General features: G+C 42.9%; 1 protein-coding gene across 1 annotated transcript in view; it reads right to left on the bottom strand.

Annotated features, from left to right (window-relative positions):
• Positions 1-306: 306 nt before the first annotated feature.
• Positions 307-18,210, bottom strand: part of DNER (delta/notch like EGF repeat containing) — a 378,088-nt gene continuing 360,184 nt past the window's right edge. The window contains exons 12-13 of the mRNA XM_043909786.1: positions 8,008-8,254; positions 307-1,330 (exon numbers count right to left, since the gene is read on the bottom strand). Of these exons, the coding sequence (XP_043765721.1) occupies positions 1,219-1,330; positions 8,008-8,254 (359 nt within the window). The 3' untranslated portion in view covers positions 307-1,218. The remainder of the gene's footprint in view (positions 1,331-8,007; positions 8,255-18,210) is intronic.

Below are 18,210 nucleotides of genomic sequence, written 5' to 3'. Positions count from 1 at the left end.
TAAAATGTAAAAAAAAAAAAAAAAAAAGAAATCTAAAAAGTAAGATTTTTTTTGTTTGATGTATATGTATTAGTTGCTCAGTCGTATCCGACTCTTTGCGACGCTATAAACTATAGCCAGCCAGGCTCCTCTGTCCATGGAGTTCTCCAGGCAAGAATACTGGGGTGGGTTGCCATTCCCTTCTCCAGGGGATCTTCCTGACCCAGGGACTGAACCCGGGGCCTCCTGTATTCCAGGTGGATTCTTTACCATATCAAATCCAAACATTTTCTATAGTTTTAAAAACCAGAGAGAGAGACAAGTGCATCCTTGACTTGATAACATTTATTCAATATTCTTTGAAATTAGCAAGAATCAGAAGAAGCACATATCAATCAAATACAGCCACAAAAATGTCCTGGATATAAATAAAGGTTCACTATGAGATATTCTCACTACTGAAGGAATTGGTATGCTCTTACACTTACTACCTCTTAGCAAGGAACAACTCCAACATAAATTTAATTTACTCACAATACAAAAACCTTGACTGGTAGAGGAAAATACAGATTCAATTCGATCGCAATTTGCCTCACTAGACCCTGTCATCATGTATGTTTTCAAGGCCTAGCTTGATGACTGTTACGAAAACGACAGGAAAAAAAACAAACTCAAGAGAATGTTTCCAGTTTCCGCAAGGTTCAACGAAACAGTGCAGAAATAAGTTACTTACCCATGCACAGAATAAGGCAAAGGCCAATTTCATTCGGGTTAGGAATAGTACATTTAACTAGTTTCTTTTTCACAGAACATTTCAGACTTCTTTTTAAGTTAATGAGTATACTGTATTATAGTTCATACTACATGTGTTTCCTAACTCTACTCAAAAAGTCAGCACTCACACGTCAAATACAAACTTGTCCTTGATTAGACTTACTCTGTAACCACTGCTGAAATCAATCTGGTTCATGAGAATATCTACTGTGGAAGGTACACACACTAGTCAAAGCCTACCGTTTACAGAGCAGAAAGTACATGAAAACGTAGTCTAAGGATTTCACAAATTCCGTTTTTAAAATATTTTTTTCAAACTAAAAGCTGCAGAAAATTAGTTCTTAAATAGTCTACCGAAAACTTTTGAGCAGCTAACATCTTAAATTTCTTAAGCTTTTCCTTTTCTTAAAAATATTTAAATGAATGTAGTAGCCCATCTTTTGGAAAAATAATCCCCCAAAAAGATTACAAATCTTTTGTTTTAATCAGTGTGACCAAGGGCTTGTCATCAGGGCTGTAATCCTCATAGGCGATGGGGGTCACGTCATACATGGCAGGTCGGGATTTCTTTCCAAACCTGAAATTGCACAGAGAGAGGACTCTGGTTAGAGAAATAATGGCTTCTCAAGTCCTATTGAAGGTAAATGGTGGCAATAACTTACATTCAAGAATCAAATGGAACTATAAAACACTCTAAGATATCCTCTCTAGCAAGTACAGACATTTAAGTCTTCCTGATCTTAATACTGAGTATAAACATTAGCCTTTGGCGTGGGAGGCAAAAAATGGATTTCACACAAGGTAGAGTCCAAATTAATATTGAAGCTTGTAGGTTAAATCTTGGGAAAGCAGTCAGGCGTGAGGGCTCTTCAATAGGTTTTGAGAAAACGTGTATCGATTGGTCTTTTTCTTCTCAGACCCAGAGCGGCTTCGAGAGGTGAGTTTATTTCACATCCACTCTGATGCCTGGAATGTGGAATGGCTGGGTGGGCTTTCCTGACAGTGCAGACTGTTCCCTGGGACTTGCAGGAGGGCTGATGAGGGCTCAGAGGCAGCCTGAGGTCCCAAGACCAGGAGAAAGGGAGAGGGAGGAAATGATTTTCAATAATGAGGTGTTGGTCCAGGATCTGTGTGGGCCCCCCATCCCATCCCACCCACCTATCACTCCCCAATCCCCAAGGACACACAGGCCATTGTTTCTTTGAGCACAAAGCTATTGTCCCAACAGATTTGTGTGTATCAAACACCCCTTGATGGCAGGTCCGATGTGCAGAAGCCCAAGAGTGTCAAAATCCAATTTCAGGACCTCCCTCTAAACCAGTGTTGAAAATGGTGATTATTAAAATCAAGTCAATTCAACTTCTGGGTGGTCTCTCCCCATTCAGGACCTCACCTTCCATAAAGGCCCCTGGAGGGCAATGGGATTTAAACAATTTTCCCCACTAGCCCACCAACCCTCCTCTCTTTTATAAACAGCATTTTTTTTTAACCGTTTCAAGTCCAATGAAGTCTATTAAAAAAGAAATTTTAAAGGAATCTCAAATTTTAAGAGGATTGCCAGGATGGGCCCCCAAGGATTTCTTGAGACTTGTTTACCATGGCTTTAAACCCATCTCTCCACCTTTCCTGTCTGTTCTTTTTATATCTTGGAAAATCTGTCTTCTCACGTACAGAGATGAGAAGTAGAATCAAGTGGGAAGTGAGAAAACATTGCATTCTTCATATGATCGTTTATTTTTAAACACTCATCCATCTTGTAATTCCAGTTCACTCAAGACTTACTGACCTTTAGGAGAGCAAAGGCACAAGCATGCTAGATGGGCACCGGGCATCGTACAAAAATAGAGAAATGGGGACTTCCTTGGTGGTCCAGTGGCTAAGATTCCACGCTCCCAATGTGGGTTCAATCCCTGGCTGGGGAACTAGATCCCACACGCTGCCTCTAAGAGTTTGCATGCCACAATGAAGATCCCGTGTGCCACAAGGAAGACACAACACAGCCAAATAAATAAATAAATATAAAATAAATATTTTTTAAAAAAGAGTTAAAGCATTTTGCCACTAAGAAACCACAGCTCTTGGAGGCAATATTAAAAAGGCTTCAAGAATATCATGCCTAAAAGGTTAGCCTCACTGAAGGTCTGGAGTTGTGTGGGCATAAGTGTGGGTTGGATTCCAGCCTGAGATGTGTTTATCTAAATTGACTGAGGTCTGCACAATCTGAGAACAGGAAAGGAGCAACAATGTCAAAGCCAATTGGCTCTTAACACTTTCTCTCAAGTCTGAACATTTCAGAGGCTACTTTATGGAGCAAGCATTTTGACAAGATATTTCTCATAAAATAGCTCATTATATCGGTAACAATATACCACTAATGATATTAATCTAATTAATTTTGAAAATCAGGAAATCCCAGTGTAAAGCTCACTGTATCCAAACATGGCAGCCATGGGACGGTTTCCTGCTGGGACTCCAGCAAGAGGGTCAGTGAATTATACACTGCCTATGAATCAACTGATTGGCCAAGAGGAAACATCTGAGCAACTTAATAGGTTGAATATAGGTTTATAATATCCATTTTTGTTTTTTACGTGATTCCAGTTTGAAGAATTAATCTGTTTCCTCCAAATCTAGAAAGTTCAATGCCTCCATGTTAAGCAATTCATCCACAAGCTATAGTTCAAAGGGCTGTGACCTTAAATTATTGTCATGGAGCTGGATACTGACAAGACAGGGTTGAGGTTGAGTGTTCCGGACCCACTGAGCATGAAGGCAGTTAAGAGCTGCCATGCATCCTTGCAGACAGGCCACGTCAACTGAAGGACAAGGAGGCACTGCTTTGGGTCTACATGGGAAGCTCGGCTGTGTGCATCAGTGCTAATGGGGTCACGAAATATAATGCTGGTACAAGGGTAACCTGGTTAAAGTACGACTAATGCCCCAGCACCACTGGAACTGGATTCCTTGCACTGTGACCTAGTGAGCTGCTGAGAAGCCTCCTAATTCCTTAGATGAGACGCTGAGGCCTCCACCCAAAGCACAGTGTCCACCATATGGGGGCTAAGATGGCTTATAAAACACAGTAAAGAGAAATAGGACTCTCCTCCCATCTCCCACACCTATCACAGTGGCGAATGCCAAACAAATGTGCATTCCTACTTGAATTTCCCATGCTAACAGCTTGGCATATTTCCTTTGTGTCTCAGAACTGGGTGGATGTTAAGAAATCAGCTAACGCCTATAGGAATTCCATTTTAAACTGTCAGACATTAAACCAATGTCAGAGCTTGCCTATGTTATGGCAGGAGTTTTCATGCAACTGTTCTTTTTTAAGAACGATGCACTGTTTTTCCTTATCCTAAAGAGACATGTTAATTATTAAAAAAAAATTTTAAAAGGTAGAAGCCAAAGAAAATTACAGTGTAGGCCTAGGCTTAGCAAACTATAGTCTGCAAGCCAGTAATAGCCTGCTGCTTATTTTTTAAAATAAAGTTTTATTGGAACACAGTTGTGCCCATTCATAATGCCTCTGGTGCTTTCACAGAACAAAGGCAGAGTTGGTCACAGAGACTAAATGGCCCACAAAGTCTAAGATGTTTTACAGGCCATTGATGAAGACTATAAGGATCACCCACGGTCCTCTCTCCCGAGGACCTAGCACTGTGTCTGGCCATGTTACCATTGTAGAAGCACTAACAGCAGTTGTGCAGTGTGGTATGAAGGTAACTGACACTCAAACATCACAGTTGGTGACCAGTCCTGTGTACCTTATTTTACTAAAGAAACAAAAGACACTAAAAGCAGTGTCGAAGGAGTCAAAGGATGTACATTCTTCTAGTTCATATTCACCTGGAAATCAATAGCTAGTCAGCACCTTGGAGAAGAGCAGGTGGATGTAGGCTTTAAAAAGGTCACATCGAGGGACTTCTCTGGCCATCCAGTGCAAGGACTCTGAGCTCCCAATGCAGGGGGCACGGGTTCAATCCCTGGTTAGGGAACTAGATCCTTTGTGTCCCAACTAAAGATGTCACATGTCACAATTAAGACCCAGTACAGCCAAATGGGGCTTCCCAGGTGGCGCTAGTGGTAAAGAACCTGCTTGCCAGTGCAGGAGATGTAAGAGACACTGGTTTGATCCCTGGGTTGGGAAGATCCCCTGAAGGAGGGCATGGAAACCACTCCAGTATTCTTGCCTGGAGAATCCCATGGACAGAGGAGCCTGGTGCACTACAGTTCAAAGGGTCGCAATGAGTCAGACATGACTGAAGTGACTTAGCATGCACGCAGCCCAATAAATATTAAAAAAAAAAAAAAAAGGCCCACATTTGGAGATGCTCTTTGAGAAAGAGCAACTTTGTCCTTTCCCAGCTCTCTGCTTTGCATCCTATAATCGGTGGTCAGCCTCCGAGTGTGACCTCAGATACAGAACTTGGAGAGTCATGACTTCCCTCCTGCATGTCTTTCCAGCCTGAGCATAAGCAAAGCAGCTGAGGAGCAGATGAGTCTTAGGGCAAGGTGGAGTAGGGGGGCATGGCTTCTCACCCCATCATCGGCACCAACAGACTGACTGCTGAGGTCAGAATCACCAGACACTTCCTGGGGGAAAGGGGAACGTCACCAATGACCCAGTCAGAGTTCGTCCTGCCCAGCTGCTGAGCTGCAGTCATTCCGAGCCAGTGTCACCTCCAGCATAGTGGCAGGGAGACAGGCCATGAAATAGACACATTAGCTATAGGCTGTTGCTCAAAACTAGGAAGTGCAGAATACCAAAAGGCCTCTATTTTCGTCAGTGCCTTTCCAGGGTTTCCAGGAAAAGGGAGCAAAAGGGCCAACCTGCCAGAGACCCAGGTAGAGCCTCTGGGGAACCAGAGCCTCTGGAGAACTCCAGGCCATAGCTAAATAAATGTTTGGACGAGAATGTTCTCAAATATATGTGGGAAGACATTGTAATAACATCAAAGATTTGATCTGCAGCACCGGTTCATCCAGGAGCTTGTTGGTGAGGAATTCTGCAGTAAATATTTTTGATAAAAATCAGTACCACATAAGAACCAGGTTTGTAAATGCTTTCACGTTTCTCCTTTCCTTCCAAGAGTATTCAGTTAAATATCTTCCCAGTGGGCTGCACAAGCAGGAAGCCCAGAAGAATCTATCTTAACTTATTCCAGGGCTGAGATAGAATACTCTTCCTCTTGGATGCAAAAGGACCTTAGCCAGAGATTCCTTTCAGGGGAGGGGTCGGGGAGGGAATCTGATTTCCTTGGGTCTCCCAATACATCCCCATATAGAAGCATGGATTCTGTTCTTTCTGGGTGAACTAAACCCTTCTGGGAAGAATTCTGAGTCACAAAAGATTTTTTCTAGTCTCTTCTTTTAGGACTTCCCAGGTGGTAAAGAACACACCTGCCAACACAGGAGACACAAGAGATGTGCATTCAATCCCTGGGTCAGGAGGATCCCCTGGAGACGAAATGGCTACCCACTCCAGTATTCTTGCCTGGAAAATTCCAAGGACAGAGGAGCCTGGCAGACTACAGTCCATAGGGCCACAAAGAGTTGGATAAGACCGAGCAACTGAGCACAGTATCCATAGCCTCTTCTTTTTACATCTCACCCAACAATTTCAAGATACTCCAAATACTCCTGCAGGCTGGTACCACTGACTAAGCTGGTGCCCTGGGAAGAATCTATTTCAGACAGATCAAGACATCCTGTGCCAACCCCTCATCAAGAATAATCCATTCATTTCAGACCTTACATTTTAGTGAGGTCTACCACATGCCAGGACCCACTGGACATACAGTAATAAATCCCATTGCCCTTTGTGCAAGAGGAAGATTAACTAAACAAGAAGAGATTTGCAGGGATTCACCTCAGGGTTTCCCGGAAGCTGTGTTGCTGAGTTGATTCTAAAATGGGGTCCATGACAAAGGCTGATCTGTGGAGCCTGCTGTGGAGGAGGATTGAATCCTCCTTTCTCTATCAAAGTTACAGAAATGGGGATAGTGCTGCTCCTACAAAGAAGTTGCCTTTGGCTTTGGAACAGATGCTCTAAGTCCCCCAACTTCTCTCTTCCACCAGCTCTTTCCCCGGAACCCAGGTTCTGGGTTTTGTTTCCATTGTACTCATCCTAAGACCTGAGCCCTGGGTTTGGAGGTTTCCTTTTGAAGAAGGCTAACTTTCTGACTCCAGGAGTTGGTGATGGACAGAGAGGCCCGGCGTTCTGTAGTCCATGGGGTCGCAAAGAGTCGGACACGACTGAGCGACTGAACTGCACTGAACTGAACCTTCTGACCCTCTGAACTTCTGTTCCATTCAGACAGAATTTGGATCTGCTTGTTCCTCGAACAATATCGGTCACAACATCCCAACAAAGACAAAACAGGTAATAGATCCCTGGAGGTCCAATCTTAAGGCATCGAACTCAGCCCTCTTTTTGCTATAGCACATTGACTTTCTGATTCAGGTGCTTTAGGTTGTTCTACCAATTAAAGGAAAAGATGGTGTTTTTAACATTCAATATCACTATCATTTTGATAGTAAATATTCCTGACCAAAATCAACAAAATTAGATTAGTTGATTTTTTTCCCATGTTGTAATACACTGGAGAAGTAAATGTGGCATTATCTGTTTATACAATCCTTTACTATTTATAATTTGATTGCCATAACTCTTTAAGGAGGTAGTTCTCCCTTCCTACAGTTGAAGGAACTATATTTGTGGAAGGCTGAATCATCTACCTAAACTATAATCAAGTAATGGAGCAGTTGGGTTTAATGTCAGATGTCTGACACCCTGACTCAGGCTATTTCTATACCACACTAACTCCTGTCTCTCCAGGAATCTTTCCCCCAGGAGAAGACACTATTTTATACAATATGAACTCTAACAACAGAATGACTGCTGCGTGACTTTATTTAACTAAATCAGATGTGATCATTTATAGTCACCCTGCTTGAAGAACAACACAGCTAAACACATTTTAAAAAGAAAGCATCAAAACCTGTTTCATACACGGTGACGAAGAGTCAAGTGTTTATAGCAGAGATAAACACAAATTAAACAAATGAATGTATTCAATGAAAACAGAAAGTTAGCAGCAAATTAAAGGGGTTTGTTTATAAAGCAGTCTAATTATCTGGTCCCCCAATACTACCTTGAATCTAGCTTTTTCTTTGACATCCCCCGTGCAGATGTGACGTCCTGGGCATAATATAACCCTGGTTCCCAGCTTGCTGCCTCCCGCCACTCACCTGGCATGCCGGATGGAGGCGATGGCATTGCTGAACTCACTGTCGATGCTGCGGCAGTTGTAGAACTCCTCGTAAGCCGGCCGGGCAGAGCCCTGGTACTCAATGCGGCTGATGCGGCAAATCCCCACAATCAAGATGATAAGCATCAGGATGAAGGCGACGCAGAGGGCGCCGATGATGATGTAGAGAGAGTGCCGAGGCATGTTGGTTAGACTCTCTGCCATGTGCCCGGACTTCCACTGGAGGTCTGAAGGTGAGAACAAGCAAATGTCTGGGTATCAGCTGGGTCCTTTTGAAGGGGAAAGACTTCCCCGTCCTCACACCAGGAACATAAAATATAAGAGCTGTCCAAACTGCAAAGGATTATTTTCTATGGATAATCCAGATGGCAACCCACTCCAGTATTCTTGCCTGGGAAACCCCATGGACAGAGGAGCCTGGCAGGCTACAGGATATATATTAATATCCTTAATATATAAAGACCTCTTACAAATCCTTAAGCAAAACCAGGAACATGCCATAGAAAAATGGGTAAAGAATATAAAAAGGAATTCGCCAACTGCTTGGCTTCATAATTTTTTTTAACTATGCAAGTTCTATATCAGTTCCCAAATATTATTTTTAAATTTTGATAACCACAGTAGACAAGGGTGCAGAAATAGGGACTGTGTGAACTGACACACAACCCCTGTGTGTGGACAACATAGAGTATCCTTTGACACAGAAATTCCAGTTTTCAGAATTTTTGCTGAGAAAATGGTCTTAAAAATGTATAAAAGCCCCATGTACAAAGATGTTCATCTCAGAAGCACAGTTTTCAAATGTCAGATCATCAACTATCACACATCTAGAAAATAAGTTCAGGAAATAAGCACAGACCAAGATGTATTCCCTGCTCAATGTTAATATATGTACATATTTTACCTTCTTTGCTTTAAATGTTTATGTTTTTTTAAAAAGAAATGAAATGTTACCAATAAAATCTAGTGTAACTGCTGAAACTCTAAAAATATTATTATCTTAGTGATTTAAAAAAATTTTTGAATGAGGCTTGAAACTTCTAATCCAATTCTGAGTATATAAAAAAAAATACCATGCTGTTAAAAAAAACAGGAAATTAACAAATGATACAGTATTATTAACTAATATATATATTTTGTTCAAATTTCACAAAATTTATGCTAGTGTCCATTATTTGTTTTCATCTCTTATTCAAGACTCCATGTTGCATTTAATTCCACTGAGCAACTTCAGCTGCATGCAACAAATTCTGGTAAATTCTCTTTTCATTTTTACTCTATTACAAATATTTTCTAATTTTCCTTGTGATGACTTCTTAGATACACCCAACATTTAAAAGTGGACATTTAATTTACAAATACATGGGATTCTACTTAAAGCATCTTTAATATTGATTTCTCATTTTGATACTAATTTTTCATTTAAATGCTTTCTTCTCTGCAATCACCCTCTGTGCTTTTTTTCAGTCTAACTTTATTGAGGCTTTCAATGGCTAAGTAGAAGATCTCTACATCACACTGAACTTAAAAATATGTGGGTTATTTTCAAATATCTTTTGATACTGATTTCTAACATAATTCCACAGTGATGAGAGACTCTAGATGATTTCAATACCTTTAGACCATGACATTTCTGCACCTTGTGTTATCCCTGGGAATGCTTTAGTGTCTTCTAGTTTATAGTCTAGGGCTTCCCAGGTGGTGCTAGTGGTAAAGAACCTGCCTGCCAATGGAGGAGATGTAATAGACCCAGGTTTGATCTCTGGGTTGGAAAGATCGCCTGGAAGAGGAAATGGCAACCCACTCCAGTATCCTTGCCTGGAGAATCCCATGGACAGAGGAGCCTGGCAGGGTACAGCCCATAGGGTTGCAGAGAGTCGGACACGACTGAAGTTGACTTCATACACACACAGTTTACAGTCTATGGGAACCTGAATAGAATTTGTATCCTACCGTTGTGTGAAGACTGTATAAATCTTAATTAGGTTGAATTGGTTCACAGTGCTTTGCAGGCCTACTATGTTCTTCTACTTCTCTGTATAGTCATTCTATTAATTTTGAGAGTTTGATATTGAAACTCCAACTAAAAATCTTAATTTATCTACTTAAAAAAATAATTGTAATATATAGTGGAACTATATATAACCCTGTCCTGTATTTTCCAACTTTCCTGTAAATGTTATCATACTTTCATAATTTAAAAAAAAATAAAAAATTTAAAAAGATATTACAGATATAGCTAGAGTTCCTCAACCCCACATTCTCTCTCCACCCCACCAACACAATTCATAAACACAATTCATAAACATGGAAAAATAGGAAACAACCGAAATATTCAGCTCTTAGTGAGATGATTTTACTGCTGTTGTTGTTTAGTCCCTCAGTCGTATCTCACTCTTTGTGACCCCATGGACTGTAGCCCATCTGCCTCCTTTGTCCAGGGGATTTCCCAGGCAAAAATATGGGAGAGGGTTGCCATTGCCTTCTCCAAGGGATCTTCCTGACCCAGGGATCAAACCCACGTCTCCTGCACTGCAGATGGATTCTTTACTGCTGAGCCATCTGAGAAGCCCTGGTGAGAGGGAGAGCTACTCATCAAGTAGCAAAAGGATAAAAAAAGATTACCAAACAGAACCTACTGGTATACTACAATCACATATGAGCTTCCAAAAGTGAAGTCGCTCAGTTGTGTCCAACTCTCTGCAACCCCATGGACTGTAGCCTACCAGGCTCCTCTGTCCATGGGATTTTCCAGGCAAGAATACTGGAGTGGGTTGCCATTTCCTTCTCCAGGAGATCTTCCCGACCCAGGGATTGAACCAAAGTCTCCCGCATTATAGGCAAATGCTTTACCATCTGAGTGACCAAGAAGTTTCAGATGAGCTTCCAACGTCTATCTATATACTGAAAAGCTCAGGATGAAGCAATGATAATGATAAACCTATGTTATTTTCTTACTACACTAAGCTTTTTGAAAACATCTCATTTGATCAGCATAACCACCAGAAAATATATCATTCTTTCTCCCCATTTCTATAGACAAAGCTTAGAAACTGACACCACTTCCTGGGTGAGAGTGTTGACTGTAACTCCAGGTCCAACTTCTTAGCCTCTGCCTCACACAGCAGGGTGCTAACAACAGTGATCTCTGAAAAGCATGATTACATGTGATTTTTACCTTCTTTATATGCCTCAGTCTTCTTCAGCTTTTTTAAAAAAAGAATATAGTCTCTTTATAATAAAAAATAAGTGATAAGTCATTTGAAGAAAACACCCATAAGATTATCTTCTTGCATAACTAGTGGACGGCGTGTGAGCTTTGGGATCACACTAACCTTGCTTTCATTGCAGTTGTAGTATTTTTGAAAATTTTTACTTATTTATTATTTTTGGTTGCACTGGGTCTTTATTGCTGGATGTGGGCTTTCTCTAGTTGCAATGAATGGGGACTACTCTCTAGTTGCCTTGTGAGGGCTTCTCATTGGAGGGCTTTTCATTACAGTGGCTTCTCTTGCTGCAGAGCATGGGTTCCAGGGTGTGCACGCTTCAATAGTTGTGACATGCAGGCCCTAGAGCTGCAGCTGGGTAGTTGTGGCTCACATGCTTATTAATTGCTCTGAGGCACGTGGGATCTTTGCAGACTAGGGATTGAACCCATGTCTCCAGCATTGGCATGTGGATTCTTAACCACTGGACCACCAGGAAAAGTCCCCACCTGCAACACCGGCTTGACCTCCCTGAGCGTCAGTTTCTTCATTTATAAGACAACAATTATAACATATACCCCCTATGGACATGTTGGGAGCACAAGTTAGAAAACATGTAAAGAAGAAAAAGTCCACTGCTGGGCACGTGATGGGTGGTGGTGGTCCCGGTGGTGGCGGACAAAGGAAGGGTACAGAGGAGGAGGATGGTGTCCTCAGGGCACATTCTGAGCTGAAGATTACTGAGCACTGCCCTGTGCCCACTCAAAAAACACCAACCTGGACAGGTAAGAAAAAAGTAGATGGATGGGACATAGTCTCTGTGTCTGGTACAGGTCAACAGTGTCAAATTATGTCCTGTTTACAGACCTGCAAACAAATGGAATGATACAGATACCGTGATCAGGATTTGAAAGGAAGTCACGAAGGTGAAAAAGGGCTAGGTTAAGACCAAACAGAAGCTAAACTTCCATGGGAAAGGGGTTGTCTTCTCTACTTGACCCACTCTACCACCTCCACCATCACCTTCTCCAGGCCATCACTTCCACATTAGGACTCTGGGTGCCTGGAAATCAGATTCAAGGTATGGGTGAAAATAGGTCTGTCTTCCTGTGAATGGCAACCCCCTGAGTATTCTTGCTTGGAAAATCCCATGGACAGAGGAGCCTGTCAGGCTACAGTCCATGGGGTCGCAAAGAGTCGGACACAAGTGAGTGACTTCACTTTACACTTTACTTCTTGTGAAATCCTCAGGCCTCTTTCCACTGTTCTCTTTTAGGTGAAAGTATTTGTGACCTCTGAATCCTCATACTCTCATCCCAGGGACATCTTCAGGGACACTGGAGTCTCAGAATCAGCTATTCTTTCCCTTGAAAAGTTACAACCTTCAGAAGAGCGCAAGTAAACAGCCAAACAAGGATCCGAGTGTGCAGACCATTTTCCAAGAAGCCTAATGGGAAACTGACCCATGCCCTGAGCCTGCATGGTTCCTGAGAGCTTGAGAAGACTGGGGCGAATGAAGTGACTTCTGAGTTTGTGTCCAGACTGTCTGGCTCCTGAGTTTTTCACCACAGCCCTTGAAGACTGGTTTTGCCATTTGAGTCTGCCTGCCCCAAGCTCACACAGCCCGTGGAGCAAGAAGACTGCCCGTTCGTGCATTCACCATGCTGTGTGAGCCAACTCACACACAGGCAGACAGAAAAGGACATAAATCACTGCGAATAAGTGCTCGCAATGGAAGAGAGGAGGTGTTTTGTGAAACCAAGACTCGAGCCCGACTGGCAGCCGTTTCATTTGGCAATACCTGGTGCACATGGAGAGAGAAAAGTCATCGTTCTGGCTGAAAAGGAACATGACTCACTTGATTTCCAAGTATTTCAACATTCTCTGAAAAATTCAGTTGTAGGCTGGAGTCCAGGGCTCATGGAGTGTGCTATAACACTCACTGAGCATCATCACAAGGGCATCCAATACTGTTTCTACTCCAGCTTGGTGGAGTGCTCAGATCTGATTGCTATGGCTGCCACAGGAATTCTTGATGCACACCTTCATGAAAATAGCTTTCACATCACACTGACGGCATACACACAGCCAGTGCACAATTGCACAGGGCCACTCTCGCAGAAAAACAAACAACTGTGCTAGGTTATGTGCTGGGCTCACTGCCCCAGGCCTGATGAGCTGTCTAAACCGTTTGTATTTCTGACCATCTGTTCTATTTCCCCAAACTCTGAATTCCAAGCTGTTTAGACTTTCGAAAAAAACTTCTCCAGATTTCTCCTGAAACCTCTGTTTCTCCCCCTCTGCCCTTTCTCCTTGCTCTTTCCACCTTAAACTGTCATCTGAAACTTGTCTGATAAGTGAATATGGCTGCTTTGCACAGTAATCGGTTGGTAGCCAGGCTGGATCTGAATAAATCCAACATTTGGTCTGCGAGGCAGAGGATATATCAGCAGCAGGTGGCTGCAGCTGCCACTCCCAGATCGCTGCGCCACATCCCAGGAGTCCAGCGGCAGGAATCATTTACTGTGTCGGCTACTGCAGAGATCAGGGAAGATCCATGCACCAGAACACACTGGACGGCATGACCTCACCAGCCCGGGCAGGTACATGACCAGGAACGCACACACAAGCTATTCAGGGAAAATGTCACACTCCTGGGTCTCAGGGAGCATCTGCATTTCAGCACAAACTCAATTTGCTTGAGGTTTGTTATTTTCTCAAGTGCTGTCGCCTTTAAGATTTCAATGGGTCCTAAAATAGGAGCTACATTGGGGCTGGACTCATAGCCTCTGCTCAAGGTAAAAACACAGTCAGCCACCATGCTGACCCACTGACCATCTCTCCTCCACCAAAAAGAGACCTTGATTGATTGGTAAATTTAATTCTAAAATACATCTCCTGTATCTGTGTTTCTTTCACTTACCTGGGTGAATCTAGTCAGATTATTTAATTTGTCCACCTCTGTATTTAAAACCCCTTCATGGATCACAGCCTTGTCATGGCGAAGAGGCTTGTCTAACTCAATGAAGCTATGAGCCATGCCATGCAGGGTCACTCAAGACGGATGGGCCACAGTGAAGAGCTCTAACAAAACGTGGTCCACTGGAGGAGGGAATGGTAAACCACTCCAGTATTCCTGCCGCAAGAACTCCATGAACAGTATGAAAAGGCAAAAAGATATGACACCAGAAGATGAGCCCCCCAGGTTGGAAGGTGTCCAATATGCTACTGGGGAAGAGGGGAGGGCAATTACTAATAGCTCCAGAAGGAATGAAGAGGCTGGGCCAAAATGGAAACAATGCTCAATTGTGGATGCATCTGGTGGTGAAATTAAAGTCCGACATTGCAAAGAACAATACTGCATGGGAACCGGGAATGTGAGGTCCATGAATCAAGGTGAATTGTATGTGGTCAAGAAGGAGATGCCCTGGAGAAGGAAACAGCAGCCCACTCCAGTATTCTGGCCTGGAGAATCCCACAAACAGAGGAGCATAGTAGGCTGCAGTCCATGGGGTAACAAAGAGTCAGACACGACTGAGCTACTAATCACAAGAAGGAGATGGCAAGAGTGAACATCTACATCTTAGGAAAACAATGAACTAAAATGGACTGGAATGGGTGAATTTAATTCAGATGACCATTATATCTATTACTGTGGGCAAGAATCCCTTGGAAGAAATGCTGTAGCCCTCATAGTCAACAAAAGAGTCCGAAAAGCAGTATTTGGGTACAATCTCAAAATAAACAGAATGATCTCGGTTACTTCCCAAGGCAAAGCATTCAACATTACAATAATCCAACTCTATGCCCCAATCATACTTTAAAAAAGTTTGAAAGCGAGTAAAATTGTGTTTTAGGTAGATATCACTTAGATAGCTAGAGAATTTTGGAACCATCTATTGCCTAGAATAACTGTGAGGAGGGATTTCAAATTTATGTTTTCTGTAGCTAAAAGTTAGCTTGACAACCAAAGCAGTCAATGAGACTGGGAAAAGTGAACACCCTTGTTAACCTTCAGAAGAGGCAGGAGGGGAGGGAACAGAAGGCAGCGCTTGAATCCCTCATAGTGATCCCATTACTGAAGAAGTATCAGTAAGCAACTACTATGTACTGTGTATGAACTGAGGCTGAAGCTCCCATACTTTAGCCACCTAATGCAAAGAGCCAGCTCATTGGAAGAGACCCTGATGCTGGGAAAGATTGAGGGCAAGAGGAGACGGGGCAGGCAGACAATGAGATAGTTAAACAGCATCACTGACTCAATGGTCATGAGTTTGAGCAAACTCCGGGAGACGGTGAAGGACAGGAAAGCCTGGCATGATGCAATCCATAGAGTCACAAAGAGTCGGACACAACTAAAAGACTGAACAACAACATCATGTACTATGTCCTAAGCCTCACACTGGATGTCTGGGATAAGGAGCAAGGGAAAACTTAGAGAACAGTGTGCACATGGGTCCCCTAGTCTTTTCAGAGATGTGGAAGTGCAAGCATGCTAAGCCCTGAGAGACCAAGGCGACAGTGCCTCGGGAGGAGACAAAAGCTGTGCCATCTAACTGGGGAATGAGGAGAGCTTTCATGATGGGGTCCACAGCAAGCAGGGCTCTAAGGGGGAGCACATATTAGCCGGGGATGGAGGGAGAGAAGGGAAGGCTGACCCAGGCAAAGACCTGGGAGGTGTGGCGAGCAGAGTGAGGGGATGGAACGGGGACAGGGTGGCTGCTTGCCCCCGGGTAGCGAGCCGGAGAGTGGCCGAGTGAGGGTGGGGGCAGCTCCCCTTAGTGCAGGGGCAGTCCTACAGCTTCCAACAGGCTATAGCATGGCCTTTGGTCTTTAGTCGTTAATGTACTTTAATAGCAGCTTGGTGTGGAAACAGTGGTGGGAAGGAGGGTCTGAGGGTTCAGATTTGCATCTTTGAAAAGATGCCCCTGACATTTAAAACCATGAAGATGAACTGGAGGACATTCTGCTGAGTGAAACAAACTAGACACGGAAAGATAAATACTGTATGATGTCAGTTACATGCGCAACATAAAGGAAAAAAAAAACCCACAGTGGAATGGTAGTTACTAGAGGCTGGAGTGGGGGATGGGTGACAGAAGGAAGGAAGGAAGGAACTAAAAAAGGGAGAAAGGAAGAAAACAAGAAGGAAGGTAGCTAGTTGACTGCCAGGGGCTGGGGGAGGAAGTATGGGCAGTTACTGTTTTGCATGATGAAAAGAGTTCTGAAGAAAGATGATGGTGATGGTTGCAAACCACATCTAGCCACAATTGCTCCCCAGAGGTCAGTGGTGTTCAGAGTATTTAATAAAGTAATTATGGATTAAGTGGGATTTGCAAATCAACCTCAGACCCCAACACCATTGCTGCCAAGAGGAGAAGTTTTATTTGCAAAGAGTCAATTTATAAATAAATGCTCGTGAAAAATTCGAGGACCCCTTCATTTGACTATTCCATTTTTGAGAATTTCTCCTACTGATATTCTGATATTCTCATACAAGTAAATGCATACATAAGAATTTTCACTCTACTATTCTTTTTAATACCAAAAACCTGAAAATAAGTTATTTGTCGATCAACAGGGGTCTTATTTAAGAAATTGAAACATTGTGTGATGTTAAAAATTGAGGAAGATCTGTACTAAGTCAACATGGGTAAGCATTCAAGATATATTAAGGATAAATGCAAGATGCTGGACAGTGTGTATGAAAGTGAAAGTGTTAGTTGCTCAGTCCTGTCTGACTCTCTGCAACCCAATGGACTGTAGCCCACCAGGCTCCCCTGTCCATGGAATTCTCCAGGCAAGAAGACTGGAGTGGGTTGTCACTTCCTTCTCCAGGGGAACTTTCTGACCCAGGGATCGAACCCAGGTCTTCTGCATTTCAGGCATACTCTTTACCATCTGAGCTACCATAAAATGGGATTTATATAGTGACTAAAATCATCTGAAAGAATCCATAATAAGTGGGTAACACTTGTTACCTTTGGGGAGTGAAGTGAGGGGGTGTATTGATGGGGAGGAAGATTAATTCATTTTATTTTGACTTCTTATTGAAGTATGGTTGATTTTCAATGTTGCGCTAGTTCTAAGTGTACAGACCGTGAACAGGCTCCTCTGTCCATGGGATTTCCCAGGCAAGAATACTGGAGGGGATTGTCATTTCCTTTGCTGGGGGATCTTCAAAACCCAGGGATTGAACCCACATCTCCTCCACTGGCAGGTAGATTCTTCAGCTACTAGGGGAGTCTATATATTGTAGTGTATATATGTTAATCCTAAATCAGGTTTTTTTTTTTTTAAGAATCCTAGTTTATACAAAAACCAAAGAACTGAATCTATTTGTACAATAAAGACTACTCAGCTCACTGTTTGATGGGTTTCTTCAACCATTATTAAATTCCATGCATTCGGGGAAGAGGAAGCCCCAGACAGCCAACCTTGCTCCTTGCCTGGGCTCCTGGAGCTGCCTAAGCGAAGTCTTATACAGCAACTGCCATCACATATGAGGATCGACCCTTGGATAATGAGATCCTGAAGACAAGGGCTGCTTCATTAACCTTTATATTCTGGGCACTATGCATGACTGAACACCAACAACAATGCTTGACACCTGACAATAGGAGGCCCTGGATTATTCACTGAAAGCATGCATCCAAGATAACCTGTTCCGCTACTTCTCAACCGCAGAATGTTATTAATTCAGTGGCTTAACAATAGATTCAACTGCTCAATATACGTTGTTGTTGTTGTTCAGTCACTAAGTCGTGTCCAACTCTTTGCAACCCCATGGACTGCAGCACTCCAGGCTTCTCTGTTCTTCACTATCTCCTGGAGTTTACTCAAATTCATTTCCATTGAGTTGGTGATACTGTCCAACCATCTCCTCCTCTGCTGCCTTCTCCTTTTGCCTTCAACCTTTCCCAGAATCAGGGTCTTTTCCAATGAGTTGGATCTTTGCATCAAGTGGCCAAAGTATT

The sequence above is a fragment of the Cervus elaphus genome, chromosome 8 (genome assembly GCF_910594005.1).
Source record: "Cervus elaphus chromosome 8, mCerEla1.1, whole genome shotgun sequence".
In the NCBI taxonomy this organism is placed as follows: Eukaryota; Metazoa; Chordata; class Mammalia; order Artiodactyla; family Cervidae; genus Cervus; species Cervus elaphus.
Note: the sequence above shows the minus strand (reverse complement) of the source record. Positions and strands in the feature narration are given on the sequence as shown.